This window comes from Procambarus clarkii, chromosome 60 (genome assembly GCF_040958095.1).
Source record: "Procambarus clarkii isolate CNS0578487 chromosome 60, FALCON_Pclarkii_2.0, whole genome shotgun sequence".
Classification (NCBI taxonomy): Eukaryota; Metazoa; Arthropoda; class Malacostraca; order Decapoda; family Cambaridae; genus Procambarus; species Procambarus clarkii.
This window is the reverse complement of record NC_091209.1, coordinates 30,248,918-30,267,174: the sequence shown is the minus strand read 5'-3', so window position 1 is coordinate 30,267,174 and position 18,257 is coordinate 30,248,918. Positions and strand designations below refer to the sequence as shown.

Sequence of the window (18,257 nt, the reverse complement as noted above, 5' to 3'; positions counted from 1 at the left end):
CTCCGTCACCTTGCATGGTATACAAGTTAAGGACACTGGTCTGTAGTTCAGTGCCTCTTGTCTGTCAACGGTTGTGTATAATGGGACTACATTAGCCGTCTTCCATATTTCTGGCAGGTCTCCTGTTTCCAGTGACTTATCGCACACCAAGGAGAGTGGCAAGCAAACTACTTATAAACGCTTGTCGTTGTTACACTGCAGACAAAAGCTGTGTTCTTGTGAATGTTTGTCATTGTTGCAGTGGGGCTTGTGTTCACGTCCCCTTGTGTGGCGAGGAGGCCTCAAGCCTTACATTGGGGCGGACCTGCAGATTGAACTCACACAATAACCAAAGTTGTCTCACCGGCCCAAAAATGTAACAATGGAGGAGGTCCTTGAGGAGGGCGCCTGGAGGAGGTCCTTGAGGAGGGCGCCTGGAGGAGGAGGTCCTTGAGGAGGGCGCCTGGAGGAGGTCCTCGAGGAGGGCGCCTGGAGGAGGTCCTCGAGGAGGGCGCCTGGAGAAGGTCCTTGAGGAGGGCGCCTGGAGGAGGTTCTTGAGGAGGGCGCCTGGAGGAGGTCCTTGAGGAGGGCGCCTGGAGGAGGTCCTTGAGGAGGGCGCCTGGAGGAGGTCCTTGAGGAGGGCGCCTGGAGGAGGTCCTTGAGGAGGGCGCCTGGAGGAGGTCCTTGAGGAGGGCGCCTGGAGGAGGTCCTTGAGGAGGGCGCCTGGAGGAGGTCCTTGAGGAGGGCGCCTGGAGGAGGTCCTTGAGGAGGGCGCCTGGAGGAGGTCCTTGAGGAGGGCGCCTGGAGGAGGTCCTTGAGGAGGGCGCCTGGAGGAGGTCCTTGAGGAGGGCGCCTGGAGGAGGTCCTTGAGGAGGGCTGGCAAGGCACAGGGGCATGAAGCACATTACTGGGGGGAAGGCAATGTTAAAATATTAAAACGACAATTTTTGACTTGTAAGGGCGGTTTACCTTATGCTGGTGCGTTGGTGTATATTGGTATATGTTGTCTTCTACAACACCAAAGTTATCTAGAAACCTTCAGCAGCACCAAAGTTATCTTTACGTCTTCTGCAGCACCAAAGTTATCTTTCCGTCTTCTGCAGCACCAAAGTTATCTTTCCGTCTTCTGCAACACCAAAGTTATCTTTCCGTCTTCTGCAGCACCAAAGTTATCTTTCCGTCCTCTGCAGCACCAAAGTTATCTTTCCGTCTTCTGCAGCACCAAAGTTATCTTTACGTCTTCTGCAGCACCAAAGTTATCTTTACGTCTTCTACAACACCAAAGTTATCTTTACGTCTTCTGCAGCACCAAAGTTATCTTTACGTCTTCTACAACACCAAAGTTATCTTTACGTCTTCTGCAGCACCAAAGTTATCTTTACGTCTTCTACAACACCAAAGTTATCTTTACGTCTTCTGCAACACCAAAGTTATCTTTACGTCTTCTGCAACACCAAAGTTATCTTTACGTCTTCTACAACACCAAAGTTATCTTTACGTCTTCTACAACACCAAAGTTATCTAGACATGAACAGCAATATGGCAGTTATCAAGACTTCTTGAGCAGCACCACAGTTATCTAGATGTCCTCAGCAGCATCACCAAAGGTGTCTAGACATCAGCAGCATCACCAAAGGTGTCTAGACATCAGCAGCATCACCAAAGGTGTCTAGACATCAGCAGCATCACCAAAGGTGTCTAGACATCAGCAGCATCACCAAAGGTGTCTAGACATCAGCAGCATCACCAAAGGTGTCTAGACATCAGCAGCATCACCAAAGGTGTCTAGTCATCAGCAACAACACCAAAGATGTTCTGTGCGTGTGAGAGCGCGTGTGAGTGTGTGTGTGCGTGTGTGCGTGAGCGTGCATAACACCATCCTACACAACCCTACAGCTGGCTAAAGGTGTCTCCCATATTACCTGTAAATGCTCAGTCTTGAGCCTTCTACACCACTGGAGTAGCGGCCACGGTACTCTGCTCTACACCACTGGAGTAGCGGCCACGGTACTCTGCTCTACACCACTGGAGTAGTGGCCACGGTACTCTGCTCTACACCACTGGAGTAGTGGCCACGGTACTCTGCTCTACACCACTGGAGTAGCGGCCACGGTACTCTGCTCTACACCACTGGAGTAGTGGCCACGGTACTCTGCTCTACACCACTGGAGTAGTGGCCACGGTACTCTGCTCTACACCACTGGAGTAGTGGCCACGGTACTCTGCTCTACACCACTGGAGTAGTGGCCACGGTACTCTGCTCTACACCACTGGAGTAGTGGCCACGGTACTCTGCTCTACACCACTGGAGTAGTGGCCACGGTACTCTGCTCTACACCACTGGAGTAGTGGCCACGGTACTCTGCTCTACACCACTGGAGTAGTGGCCACGGTACTCTGCTCTACACCACTGGAGTAGTGGCCACGGTACTCTGCTCTACACCACTGGAGTAGTGGCCACGGTACTCTGCTCTACACCACTGGAGTAGTGGCCACGGTACTCTGCTCTACACCACTGGAGTAGTGGCCACGGTACTCTGCTCTACACCACTGGAGTAGTGGCCACGGTACTCTGCTCTACACCACTGGAGTAGTGGCCACGGTACTCTGCTCTACACCACTGGAGTAGTGGCCACGGTACTCTGCTCTACACCACTGGAGTAGTGGCCACGGTACTCTGCTCTACACCACTGGAGTAGTGGCCACGGTACTCTGCTCTACACCACTGGAGTAGTGGCCACGGTACTCTGCTCTACACCACTGGAGTAGTGGCCACGGTACTCTGCTGTACACCACTGGAGTAGTGGCCACGGTACTCTGCTCTACACCACTGGAGTAGTGGCCACGGTACTCTGCTCTACACAACTGGAGTAGTGGCCACGGTACTCTGCTCTACACCACTGGAGTAGTGGCCACGGTACTCTGCTCTACACCACTGGAGTAGTGGCCACGGTACTCTGCTCTACACCACTGGAGTAGCGGCCACGGTACTCTGCTCTACACCACTGGAGTAGCGGCCACGGTACTCTGCTCTACACCACTGGAGTAGTGGCCACGGTACTCTGCTCTACACCACTGGAGTAGTGGCCACGGTACTCTGCTCTTCCTCACTACCCGCAACACAATCATCTTTCGGGACTTTTGGCCGCGAGGAAGACCGTCGTACCTTTCTTTGATCAAGGGTTAATGTGTTCCTAATGTCATACCACCTTCTTCCTGCCGCTACCACCACTTTGGCCTTGAGAGATGGCCTCATTCCCTCTTCAAATATTATTTATATCACAGTGGGTAAACTCTCGTATCGAGAACGTGTATATATATATATACATATATATATATATATATATATATATATATATATATATATATATATATATATATATATATATATATATATATATATATATATATTATATATATATATTATATATATACACATATATATACATATGTGGGAACCGACCTGTGAGATTTATATTTATTTAATTTATATGAATTTATATTTACGTTAATTTATATACTTCGATAGCAATTTGTATAATGATAAGTGGACTGTATTTCTGCAATAATCTCATAATCTCACAAATCGATCCTCTACACATTAGGGGGGGTTTATATTAATTAAATTTATATATATGCAGCCAATCAAACTACAGTAATAGACTACATACATTAAACATTGAAGAGGTTCCTTATCTTATTTGTATAGCAGGCCTTAGTTCACCAGGTATAACCAGGATGTAGACACCACATTTTCCCTCTTTGAGGTAGCTTCCATCACCCTGGTAACTGATGCACAAAGCATGCTTCCTCGTCTTGACCTGTCAAAAGGGCGCTAGCTGTAAAGCCAGAATCCTATATATGACAGGTATATCAGAGAAAACACTGTACAAGGAACCATGAAGACCTGGCTTAATTACCTTTAGTATGAGGCGATCTCGTGCTCTAACCGGCCCACCCTAACCAATGACATTAATGGCCACTAATGATAGATAAATGGGTTTCGGTAGAACACTTAACTTGAATTTGTTGACAGCGTGTGATAATGGTACACCTTTGGTTTCCATAACACTTCGTCCAAGTAAAATTAACAGGAGCCGTGTTTGCTCCCGTGAGCCTCTCTGGTCTAGTACAAACAATGGCTGCCCCTCCTTCCTTACTCCTGACGCCTGGCCTACATTGTCCAGATGACAGAAAGTGATAGAAGGGTCACATTTACTCTAATTCAATATTGATAATTAAGTTAATTTATATGAGATGTTTTTCTGATGGTAAAGTCCAAAGACTAATGTATTTAAGAATAATTCCCACCATAATAGGTGGTAAATTTATAATAGTATGTGGTGATGATATCCCGTTTTCTATAGACGGTAATTCCACTGCAAGTTACGTTTTCTATGGGTAACTTGTTTATACAATACAGCTATTATCTGTCTGTATGATATTAAATGGTGTCGGATTTTCCGACAACATATATATATACATATATATATATATATACATATATATATACATATATATATACATATATATATACATATATTTATACATATATATATACATATATATATACATATATATATACATACATATATACATACATATATAAGTATATTTTGGTAGCAGTCTTAAATATTATTTTTTTTCTCAATCTATATTGAGAATTTTCTCAATCTATATATACATACATATATATATATATATACATATATATATATATATATATATATATATATATATATATATATATATATATATATATATATATATATATATATATATATATATATATATATGTCGTACCTAGTAGCCAGAACGCACTTTTCAGCCTACTATGCAAGGCCCGATTTGCCTAATAAGCCAAGTTTTCATGAATTAATGTTTTTTCGACTACCTAACCTACCTAACCTAACCTAACCTAACTTTTTCGGCTACCTAACCTAACCTAACTTATAAAGATAGGTTAGGTTAGGTTAGGTAGGGTTGGTTAGGTTGGGTCATATAACTACGTTAATTTTAACTCAAATAAAAAAAAAATGACCTCATACATAATGAAATGGATAGCTTTATCATTTCATAAGAAAAAAAATAGAGAAAATATATTAATTCATGAAAACTTGGCTTATTAGGCAAATCGGGCCTTGCATAGTAGGCTGAGAAGTGCATTCTGGCTACTAGGTACGACATATATATATATATATATATATATATATATATATATATATATATATATATATGTCGTACCTAGTAGCCAGAACGCACTTCTCAGCCTACTATGTAAGGCCCGATTTGCCTAATAAGCCAAGTTTTCCTGAATTAATATACTTTCTCAATTTTTTTTCTTATGAAATAATAAAGCTACCCATTTCATTATGTATGAGGTCAATTTTTTTTTATTGGAGTTAAAATTAACGTAGACATATGACCGAACCTATCCAACCCTACCTAACCTAACCTAACCTATCTCTATAGGTTAGGTTGGGTTAGGTATCCGAAAAAGTTAGGTTAGGTTAGGTTAGGTAGGTTAGGTAGTCGAAAAGTAATTAATTAATGAAAACTTGGCTTATTAGGCAAATCGGGCTTTGCATAGTAGGCTGAGAATTGCGTTCTGGCTACTAGGTACGACATATATATATATATATATATATATATATATATATATATATATATATATATATATATATATATGTATATATATATATATATATATATATATATATATATATATATATATACATATATATATTATATATATATATATATATATATGTCGTACCTAGTAGCCAGAACTCACTTTTCAGCCTACTATGCAAGGCCAAATTTGCCTAGTAAGCCAAGTTTTCATGAATTAATTGTTTTTCGACTACCTAACCTACCTAACCTAACCTAACCTAACTTTTTCGGCTACCTAACCAAACCTAACATATAAAGATAGGTTAGGTTAGGTTAGGTAGGGTTGGTTAGGTTCGGTTATATATCTACGTTAATTTTAATTCCAATAAAAAAAAATTGACCTCATACATAATGAAATGGGTAGCTTTATCATTTCATAAGAAAAAAATTAGAAAAAATATATTAATTCAGGAAAACTTGGCTTATTAGGCAATTCGGGCCTTGAATAGTAGGCCAAAAAGTGAGTTCTGGCTATTAGGTACGACATATATATATATATATATATACATATATATATTATATATATATATATATTATATATATGTATATATATATATATATATATATATATATATATATATATATAATATATATATGTATATATATATATATATATATATATATATATATATATATATATATATATATATATATATATATATATATATATATATACACTTAGGAGAGTAAGAGAAAGAATGGAATTGTCTTTGGAGTGCAATATGAGTGCGCGTCATGACGTAGCCAGTGTGGAATCTCTAGAGTGCACATGCAACAGTGCACATGCAACAATGCACATGCAACAGTGCACATGCAATAGTGTACATGCAACAATGCACATGCAACAGTGCACATGCAACAGTGCACATCCAACAGTGCACATGCAACATTGCACATGCACCATTGCACATGAAACAGTGAACATGCAACATTGCACATGCAACAGTGCATATACAACAGTGCCAATGAAAGAGTGCACATGCAAAAGAACATACAACAGTGCACATGCAAAAGAACATGCAACAGTGCACATGCAACAGTTCACATGAAACAGTGCACATGCAAAAGAACATACAACAGTGCACATACAAAAGAACATGCAACAGTGCACATGAAACAGTGCACATGCAAAAGAACATGCAACAGTGCACACGAAACAGTGCACATGCAAAAGAACATGCAACAGTGCACATGAAACAGTGCACATGCAACAGTGCACATGCAACAGTCCAACAGTGCATGGAATTACAAATAAAGCAAATGAGCTTGGAGAGCGGGTACTAGAGGGAAAACCCAGACATAATAGCACTCACAGAAACAAAGATCACGAAAACGATAACAAACGCAGTGTTCCCACAGGACTATTATGTTATGAGGAAAGAGAGGGAAGGAAGAGGTGGGGGTGGTGTAGCTCTGCTGGTAAGAAAAGGCTGGGATTTTGAGGAGATGGATATTCAGGGCTGTGAAGTTTTCAGTGACTACATAGCAGGTACTGTAACAAATGGAGGTAAAAAAATTATAGTCGTAGTCATATATAATCCACCACCAAATGACAGAAGACCTAGACAGGAATATGATAGAAACAACATGGCCACCATTAACATAATAGAAAGAGCAGCTTCTGTTGCTAGCAGGAATGGATTAGGACTACTAATCATGGGAGACTTCAACCATGGGAAGATATATTGGGAGAACAGAGACCCGCATGGAGGACCAGAAACATGGAGAGCAAAGCTGCTGGACGTGGCAACAAGAAACTTTCTAAGCCAGCACATCAAGGATCCAACAAGAATGAGAGGAGAGGATGAACCAGCAATGCTTCATCTGATATTTACCCTAAATGAGTGGGATATAAGGGAAGTCAAGATGGAAGCGCCCTTGGGAATGAGTGATCACAGTGTATTGAACTTTGAGTACCTGGTAGAGCTAGGAATTATCCCCCCCAAAAAAGAACTAGGAAACAAAAGGCTGGCATACCGAAAAGGAAATTATGAGGAGATGAGAAGCTTCCTAAAGGAAATACCTTGGGACACAGAACTCAGAGCTAAGTCTGTACAAGATATGATGGACTATGTCACCCAAAAGTGTAAGGAGGCAGTAAGCAGATACATCCCGGCCCAAAAGGAAAAATCCGAGAAGCAAAAGAAGAATCCATGGTGTAATAGGGCATGTATGGAAGCAAAGGTACTGAACAAAAGGGCGTGGAGGAACTTCCGGAATAACAGAACACCAGAAAGCAGAGAGAGATACCAGAGAACCTGGAATGAGTATGTCAGGGTGAGAAGAGAAGCAGAGAAAAGTTATGAAAATGATATAGCAAACAAAGCCAAGACCGAACCAAAGCTACTCCACAGTCACATCAGAAGGAAAACAACAGTGAGAGAACAGGTAGTGAAACTTAGAACAGGCGAGGACAGGTATACAAAGAATGACAAAGAGGTGTGTGATGAACTCAACACGAGGTTCCAAGAGGTCTTCACAACAGAACAAGGTGAGGTCATTGTGTTAGGAGAAAGGGAAGTAAACCAGGCGGCCTTGGAAGAGTTTGAAATTACGAGAGAGGAGGTCAAGAGACACCTGCTGGACCTGGATGTTAGAAAGGCTGTTGGTCCAGACGGGATCTCGCCATGGGTACTGAAAGAGTGTGCAGAGGCACTTTGCTTGCCACTCTCCATAGGGTATAGTAGGTCACTGGAGACGGGAGACCTACCAGAAATACGGAAGACAGCGAATGTGGTCCCAATATACAAAAAGGGCGACAGGAAAGAGGCACTGAACTACAGGCCAGTGTCCTTGACTTGTATACCATGCAAGGTGATGGAGAAGATCGTGAGAAAAAACCTAGTAGCACATCTGGAGAGAAGGGACTTCGTGACAAATCGACAACATGGGTTCAGGGAGGGTAAATCTTGCCTGACTGGTTTAATAGAATTCTATGACCAGGTAACACAGATTAAGCAAGGAAGAGAGGGCTGGGCGGACTGCATTTTCTTGGATTGTCGGAAAGCCTTTGACACAGTACCGCATAAGAGGCTGGTACATAAGCTGGAGAGACAGGCAGGTGTAGCTGGTAAGGTGCTCCAGTGGATAAGGGAGTACCTAAGGAATAGGAAGCAGAGAGTTACGGTGAGGGGTGAGACCTAAACTACTATACCAACTATAGCTAGGATGGGTATATTGTCCACTACCACCTGTTAGGTGGGTAAGGGGTCCAATACCACCCCCAGGATGGGTATGAGGGTCACATCCACCCACAGGATGAGTATGGGGACCACATCCACCCACAGGAAGGTATGGGGTCCAATACCACCCACAGGATGAGTATGGCGTCCACTACAACCCACAGGATGGGTATGGGGCTCCAACCACCCATAGAATGAGTATGGGGCTCCAACCATCCATAGAATGGGTATGGGGTCCAATAACACCCACTGGATGTGTTTGGCGTCCATTGTCGAGCTCGAAAACCGCAGCATTCATCTCAGAACCATGCCTATTTCACGCAGATTCCTTAATAAACATAAGAATTTTATATGTCACAAGAAAGATAGAAATATAAGCTTCATTCTAAATACCTTACCATGGGTATATTTAAATTTAAAGCGAAGATACGTGTACTTTTATAATAGCCGAGCTCCGACCGCAGACAGATCGATCGACCGAGCAACTCTCTCGCAGAACAATGTTTATTTTACGTGAATTCGTTAATAAACATATGTGTTTTATATGTCTCAAGAAAGGCAGACATATAAGCTTCACATTAAACACTTTACCATAGACATATTTAAAGTTATAATGAAGATACATGTATTTTAAAAATTACGGAGCTCCCACCCCGTACAGACTGAACGACAGAGCAACTCTCTCTCATATCAATGTTTATTTCACGTAAATTCATTAATAAACACAAATCTTTTATATGTCTTAAGCAAGTTAGAAATAAGAGCTTCATTTTCAATACATTACAATACACATATTTATAGCTCAAGTGAAGATACATATGTTTTTATAGTAGCGCTCAGTAGCTTGTCGGGCATGGAGTGCAGACGCCTACGCACTTGCCGATATATTGTATAATTAACAAAGATACGCTAATAAAGCCTAAAATCTTATATGCCTCCTTAAAGACCGAGATATGAACATTATTATGATTGCACCAAATGAAATATATCATGTTCGAGAACAAAGATATATCAATTTTAAATTAAGTTTCGACTCTTGCTCGGGCGAGAGAGATGGGGCGACTCTCGCCCCATCTATTGGGGATTCTGTCCACTAAAGACCCAAAGCTACTCAAACCCTCTTGCATTATTTAGGTAATGAAGTAATATGGTATATATACTCACTATAATGTGGGTGCTGAATGCAGAACATGAGAAAACATATATTTACTCCAAACTAATGTAATTTCATTATGAAATAAGTAAATAAGTAGCATCAAAGGAAGTCGACGGTCCAAGCGTCAATGTTGTGGAGCGACTTATCCAAGATATATCGTTGTTTGGAAAGTGTTTGTTGGCATATCCAGTTGTCGCACTTCTCTGCACAAATTATCACAAATTTAAATTATAATGTTAACAAGTAGAATACATATTTTTAATAAAATCTAACATAAGTAGTCAGAAAACATTTAACATTTATTAAAAAATATATGTTTGGAAGTTAAATTTATTTATTTTATTTATTTATTTATATATATATACAAGAAGGTACATTGGGTTTGTCAGAATACATTGGAGAGTACAGTATTTACACTCTTGTAAAGCCACTAGTACGCGCAGCGTTTCGGGCAGGTCCTTAATCTAACAGATAATTTTAAGTAGGTAATTTCTATCAGAATTGATAAATGACAAAGATACATTGCAAGAGAAAAATGAGATGAGAGAGCTTAGTAAGTATATTAAAGCACATTGTTATATTAAAGCTCTGATTACATTGACAGCTTGATTAGTAATTTAAACAAGATTAATAGACACCATACAGCAGATTGACAGCACATATAAGACAGCAATGATCACAATGGTAAAGATGTTCAGATTGGGTACATAAAGATTGGGAGACTGGGTAGCAAAAGATACAGATAAACAAGATTTATGAACACCATACAGCAGATTGGCAGCACATATAAGAAGACATCAATGATCACAATGGTAAAGATGTTCAAATTGGGAACATAAAGGTTGGGAGATTGGGTAGCAATAGATACAGTGCAATTTTAAGGCAAAAAGTGAAAAACTATGAAGATGAAATTAGATACCTTTTAGTATTGATTTTGAATGATGTAAAAGTTGGACAGCTTTTCAATTCAGTAGGGAGTGAGTTCCATAAACTGGGTACCTTTATTTGCATAGAGTGTTTACACAGATCAAGTTTAACTCCGGGGATATCAAAGAGATATTTATTTCTTGTGTGGTGATAATGGGTCCTATTACATCTGTCCAGGAAGAGTTTCAGAGCAGGATTTGCATTTAAGAACAGGGTTTTGTAAATGTAGTTGACACAAGAGAATTTATGGAGTGAGATTATGTTTAGCATGTTTAGGGAGTTAAACAAGGGGGCTGTGTGTTGTCTGAAAGCAGAATTTGATATTATTCTGATAGCAGATTTTTGCTGGGTGATGATGGACTTGAGGTGGTTTGCAGTGGTTGAACCCCATGCACAGATACCATAGTTGAGATTGGGATAGATTAGTGCATAATGTAGAGAGATGAGAGCAGAGTTAGGTACATAATATCTGATTTTGGAGAGTATACCAACTGTTTTACAGACTTTCTTAGTTATGTGTTGTATGTGGGCACTGAAATTGAGTCTCTTGTCTAGGAATAGGCCAAGAAACTTTCCATCATTTTTATTGCTAATGTTTACATTGTCTATCTGAAGCTGAATTGCATTTGTAGATTTGCTTCCAAATAGGATGTAGTAGGTCTTTTCTATGTTAAGTGTTAGTTTGTTGGTTGACATCCATAAGTGGACTTTTTTTAGTTCATTATTAACAACATCATTTAGTGTATGTGGGTTGGGGTTGGAGTAGATGAGGGTAGCATCATCAGCAAACAAAATAGGTTTCAGAATGTTAGACACATTAGGCAGACCATTGATGTATATAAGAAATAGAAGAGGCCCCCAAGATGCTGCCCTGTGGCACTCCAACGGTTATTGGAAGAATGGGAGAGGTTATATTATTGATGGCTACACATTGGTGTCTATCACTAACTTCAAATCGACTTCATAGGACAATAGTTTTGTTATATATATTCGCTATTCGTTGACATGCGTTCGCTACTTAAACTACCATGTACTGTACTTATGTAAAATCTCCCATGTCTCTTCGCTCATCTCACCGAACCCTACAGGCTCTGTGATATATTGTTTAATTAAGTTGACCAGACCACACACTAGAAGTTGAAGGGACGACGACGTTTCGGTCCGTCCTGGACCATTCTCAAGTCGATTGTGAATGGTCCAGGACGGACCGAAACGTCGTTGTCCCTTCAACTTCTAGTGTGTGGTATGGTCAACATACTTCAGCCACGTTATTGTGACTCATCGCCTTGTTTAATTAATTGAGATTCACAAATAAAGCTTATAATTGTATATGTTATCAAAAAGGCAGAGCTTAGTTTAGTTCATTTATTATGCACCCCATACCCATCCTATGGGCGATAGTGGAGTGTTACAGAGGCACATAATGGGCTCAGGGACTGAGCCCCACAATTCATGTAGCCAAGCAAGTTATAATCTTGATAAGCTAGTTACAAAAGTCAATGCACATTGTCACATCAACAATGGGCTCGAGACCGACCACAAGTACAGTTTATAATTTAAGCAACTGACATATATGGAGGGCTAGTGTCACAATTGATATGTTTATCCTACACATAACCCCCTCTCCCCCATCCAATGGGTAGCGGTGGATAGGTTACAATCAAGTCGTTTTTTGCGTTTTATTCAGAGATTAGATCTTATTGGGTGAGGAAAGATATTCATATTTTAAAGAAGGCTTCTTGGCTGATGCTCTCCATTGATGGAAAATATACAACCTTTTGAAAATCAATGTTAGTTTGATCTAGATATTGTAATTAACGAATGTATTTGTCATCAGAAAGGTAGACATATAGGCTACATTTAAAATCCTTTGTCATAAATATAACTGAAGTGAAAACGAAGATATATGCGTTTTGATAGTTACTTGATGGCTAGCTCTGAGAGTGTGAAGCCCTGCACACCAGCCAATAAATTGTATAATTAATTTCCATATATTTTAATTAATCTTAAAAATCTATATGTCAGAAGAAAGGAAGATGTAGCCGTTAATGTGACAACATTTAAAAATATATATCTCTTAAGTTAAATAAATAATACCACCTTATCGCCTGTGTCCGGACACATGAAAACTACCTAGGTATCAGTATCCAGCCAGGCGGGGATCACAGGCTGCACAATACTGATAAATTATGTAATGCACTACTTGTGGTTGATCTCGAACCCATTTATGATGTGACGACTTATAGTGAATTTTGTAACTAGCTCATCAAGATTGTAACTTGCTTAGCTAAATGAATTGTGGGGTTCGGTCCATTCATTTTCTTTCTTTATTATGCACCCCATAATACCCATCCCGTGGGCGGTGGTATAAAGGTTTACAGAGGCACATAATCGGTTCAGGAAATGAACCCTCTAGTTCGTTCAGCGAAGCAAATAACAATCTTTTGACGCTAGTTACAAAATTATTAATGTACACATACTTATGCATACATGTACATATACATATATACATACACATGCATATTTAATCACCCACACAAATACACACATCAGTAATCTTTTGTATCACAAGTGATTCAACAAGAGGCTCACAACAGTCACTATACAAGGCACTTTACATCTATGAAGAGTCGCACAGTTACTAGTCTTGCTCCACACCCACCCAACTGGGCGGCAGCTTTACAGTCATGTGCTCCACACCCACCCAACTGGGCGGCAGCTTTACAGTCATGTGCTCCACACCCACCCAACTGGGTGGCAGCTTTACAGTCATGTGCTCCACACCCACCCAACTGGGTGGCAGTTTTACAGTCATGTGCTCCACACCCACCCAACTGGGTGGCAGCTTTACAGTCATGTGCTCCACACCCACCCAACTGGGTGGCAGCTTTACAGTCATGTGCTCCACACCCACCCAACTGGGTGGCAGTTTTACAGTTACCTGGTGTTATTCTTCACCTATATCTTTTTCTGGTTTATCCCTATTTACATTATGCAGTTCAGGTTTCGTCGCCATACTGTAGATTTTAGTTTAGTTAATTTATCACATAATGGGTTCAGGGACTGAACACACAATTTATTTATCTAAGCAAGTTACAATCTTGAGGAGCTAGCCACAAAATTCATAATACATCGTCACATCAACAACATGGGTTCGAGATCGACCACAAGTACAGTTTCTAAATTAAGAAAATGCCATATGTGGAGAGCTAGTGTCACAATTGATATGTTTGTCCTGCACATTTCCACAGTAGTTTGCTTGGGTTCTTTTAATTATCTTAGATATCATTGAAGAGAACCTCCTAGGTACTATACTGTATATATGCTGGTAAGAAGTATAATTATCCTGAGAAATCGTGTAAATTATGTTGTACGAGTGCTTCCAGTTAAGTAACATAGTTCATTTGTGTGCGCGTGCTTGAAGAGGAAATGTTATCCCCCCCCCCTCCCCATTGTGAATATTTGTGGGTTTCAGACCATTCGGCCGCGGCTTACCCTCGCCGCGGTCGAGGGTAAGAACACCGGATGTATACCCAGTATTACAAGTAAATATTAGCAATAACAATTATGGAAAGTTCCTTCACCTATACATAGAGAAGAGACTGAACTTCAGCACCCACATACATCACACAAGGGGATGCTCTGAGAGAGAGAGAGTGAGTGAGAGTAAAAATGTCCACTGAGGTCTGATTAAGTCCTTTTGGGGACCTTAATCATTAGGACGTCCAATGATTAACGCAAAGTGAGGCGTATTCAGATGGTATATTGACAACATTCAGCATATCTCATACTGACCTAGTAGTACTTGGTGCACAAATACCTTTTCCAAAGGAATCACAAAACATAATTAAACACAACTGTACCGTACAGTGTTATATATTTATTTCAGTTTGAACAATTTTTAACATTAAAGGATAAATCCTTTAATTGGTTGAAATTGGTTTTAATATTCGAAATCTAATTTGTTGATGTTAAATAATATAAGGTTCAAATTTATTAAGATACATACTTTAAAAACTATTTCTATTTGAAATTTAAATAACATAAAAAGAGTACAGAATATAACAAATACCGACTATATAAAAGACCTGACACTTGCAGCACTTAATTTTGCTATTGTAACACATTGAAAGTAATAACATTATTTGATTCAGCAAAGCATTTGGTAAAGTTATAATAATAATAATAATAATAATGTATTAATTATTTTAAATTATAATTCACAACTTGCTAGCGCACAAGAAACAAATCCACGAATCATCATTACATTCTGTAACACCTACACATAATCCATGGTGCCAAATATTGCAACGGTCACAGCATACCCTCAGCTTCAAATCATTTGGCTTTCTGCAAATGAAGTACACTTCCATCGAGCATGACCGGATGATTCGTTTTCTTCTCAGTGTCTGAGCTGCAGGGAATGAGATGAGACACTTTCCTTTGAAGTTCTCTTGTAGATGTTGTCTCATATTCTGCACATCATACGAGGTTCACCGGATCTACACCACTTGCAAGTGATGCATCAAACGCCGCAGCATATACCCCACTCATACTTGAGTCCCTGTGTCTGCTGACATTCATTACATTGCATATCAGCTTATCATCCAAGACATTTTCAAGAGGAAACTAGATTTATTCCTCCAAGGAGTGCCGGACCAACCGGGCTGTGGTGGGTATGTGGGCCTGCGGGCCGCTCCAAGCAACAGCCTGGTGGACCAAACTCTCACAAGTCAAGCCTGGCCTCGGGCCGGGCTTGGGGAGTAGAAGAACTCCCAGAACCCCATCAACCAGGTATCAACCAGGTATCCTGGCAGTTAGCAAGAGCATACAAGATAACTTCAGTAGATTTGGATGGTAATTTATGCCTGGTGTCGTATATGTTAATTTGTCCCGTTACTCTAATGTTGGAAACGGTGACCCAGTGACAACCATCGACTTGGATAATTTGAATAAATTCACCAATTGTAACTGGCCAGGAGAGGTCCCGCTACAACGCTGGGTCATGAAGGCCTTCTACGCTTGGCACAGTTTGTTTGATGAGGTCACATGCAGATTTTATTTGAAGGTCAGAGAGCTGTACATTTGTTCCAATGTTCATTATCTCGTCATCTGTTAAATAATTTAACATTGTCGAATGTGAAGCACTGTTATCACTCTCCTTATTGTTGCATTGGTGTGAGGAGTGGCAGTGATTGGTGCAGTTTATTTTTTCTTTAAATAGGGACATATATTTGTACTGCAGATACCAGTACAGTTGCACCGTTTCTTTATATACTGTATTTTATACTTGGGTTAGCAAGGCGAGATGCTTCTCTTAACGTGATACTGTTGGTATCAAATAGAAATAGTTTTTAAAGTATGTATCTTAATAAATTTGAACCTTATATTATTTAACATCAACAAATTAGATTTCGAATGTTAAAACCAATTTCAACCAATTAAAGGATTTATCCTTTAATGTTAAAAATTGTTCAAACTGAAATAAATATATAACACTGTACGGTACAGTTGTGTTTGCCTGCCACAGCCTGCCACAGCCTTGAGAGCACGGAGCCTCTCTCTACATTGGCGACCCAGTCTGGCTAAAACATTGCGGTACAGTAGAACCTCAAGACCAAGGTATTTGTATCTGGTAACATAGTCGAGCAGAGAGCCATCATCCAACTGCATTTTGCGAACGGCCCCACCTCGTCTGGGTGGGTGTCGGTTCAAGATCTTTGTTTTCTCTACTGAGATGACTAATCATAGTTCCTGACATGTGTACAATACAGAGTTCAGAACATTTTGGGTGTTGCTATACCCATTGGTGTGGATCAGTATATCATCCACATAGCTAATGATGTGTTCGCTGGACCTTCTAGTTACTAAGTTTAAAAGTGCATTGATTAACACATTGAACAGAGTACGACTGAGGACACCTCCCTGTGGAGTGCCAAGTTCAAAATCTCTCGTTACACGCCTATGCCCTTGGAACAGTACAGATGACTTCCTGTTGGATAGATAGCCTCTTATTCACCGTAGAAGCCATCCTCCTACATTCATTTTAGCAAGTTCTCTCAGAATGACGTGTGGGTTAGCAATGTCAAAGGCTGACTTAAGATCTAGGAAAGTGGTATATGACCTATCAGTATGCAGGGTGAGGAATGTGGTAATACAGTGATGTACACTTTTTCCATGCGTAAAGCCATATATCTGGGGAGACAACATATTATTAATTTTGTAAAGGAGACGGTTGAGAACATCCTCTCAAGACACTTATAGAGACAACTAGTGAGGGAGATTGGGCGAAAAGCACTCGGCTGGTGAGGTTTAGGAATGGGAATAATAACACTGTTGGTCCATGACTTAGGAAGGTCCCCAGTTACATAGCTCATATTATACAATTGAAGCAAGGGATTCCCTGGAACTAACAGAAGCATATGCAGTATGCAGTAAGTAACTCCATCCTCCCCGGGTGATGTAGCTTCGCCTTTATGTAGAGCAGAATCTAGTTCGTATTCAGTAAAAAACATGTCACAGTCATCCTCTTGATGACGCATAAAGTCAAGGAACCTTGCCCTATCAGTATATCTATTATTTAATTCATTCTGTGAGGGTAGAGGAAGACTGTCAAAGCTGGAAGTCGTGGCCCAAGCATCAACAGCTCATTTGCTCTGTGCAGAGGATTAGGGTACGAGATCTCTGCAGCATTTTTCCCTTTGATCTTGTTGATATCCTTCCATGCTCGACTTAGTGGCGTGTGAGAATTGAGACCACGGACAAAAGTTTCCCAGTCTGTCTGCCTCAGCTCCACCATACGTTCCCTGGCCTTAGCCAGAGCCGCTTGAAAGAGCCGAAGCATTTCAGCAGTGCGGGTCCTTCTATAAGCTGGTCCAATTATTCTGGCAGTGCGTTTTAGTGCATGCAATTTAGAATCATTATAATAAGCATAAGTGCTATGACCAGTGTAATTTGGGTTACGTGGCCTGGACGATGGATCAAGTGTTTCTATAAACTGGTCGATAGTATCTGTGAGCTCATTGTTAAAATCTTCAACTGATGAAGGCTCAGATGAACTGCACCAATCTGACACATGGGCAACAAAATTGTCTCGTTGATCGATGGGCAGAGCCAGCCTCTTCCGCTTGAACACTCCACCAGGGAGGATAGAGCTGCCAATGTTTACAGTGACTAATATGGCCAGATGATCAGACGCCATATCTGGCACTATTGACGAGGCGCACACGGCGTGGGAGACGTTGACACCGAGATATAGATCAAGAATACCCCCGTAGATATTCGTCGGTTCAAGGTCACCCACAATCTGTGCATCATCGTGACTACCTAATAGTGACAAC

At 40.5% G+C, this 18,257-nt stretch overlaps 1 protein-coding gene across 1 annotated transcript in view; it reads right to left on the bottom strand.

Annotated features, from left to right (window-relative positions):
• Positions 1–339: 339 nt before the first annotated feature.
• LOC138353938 (proline-rich protein HaeIII subfamily 1-like) overlaps positions 340–18,257 on the bottom strand; it is a 61,876-nt gene continuing 43,958 nt past the window's right edge. The window contains exon 2 of the mRNA XM_069307371.1: positions 340–886. Within this exon, the coding sequence (XP_069163472.1) occupies positions 340–886 (547 nt within the window). The remainder of the gene's footprint in view (positions 887–18,257) is intronic.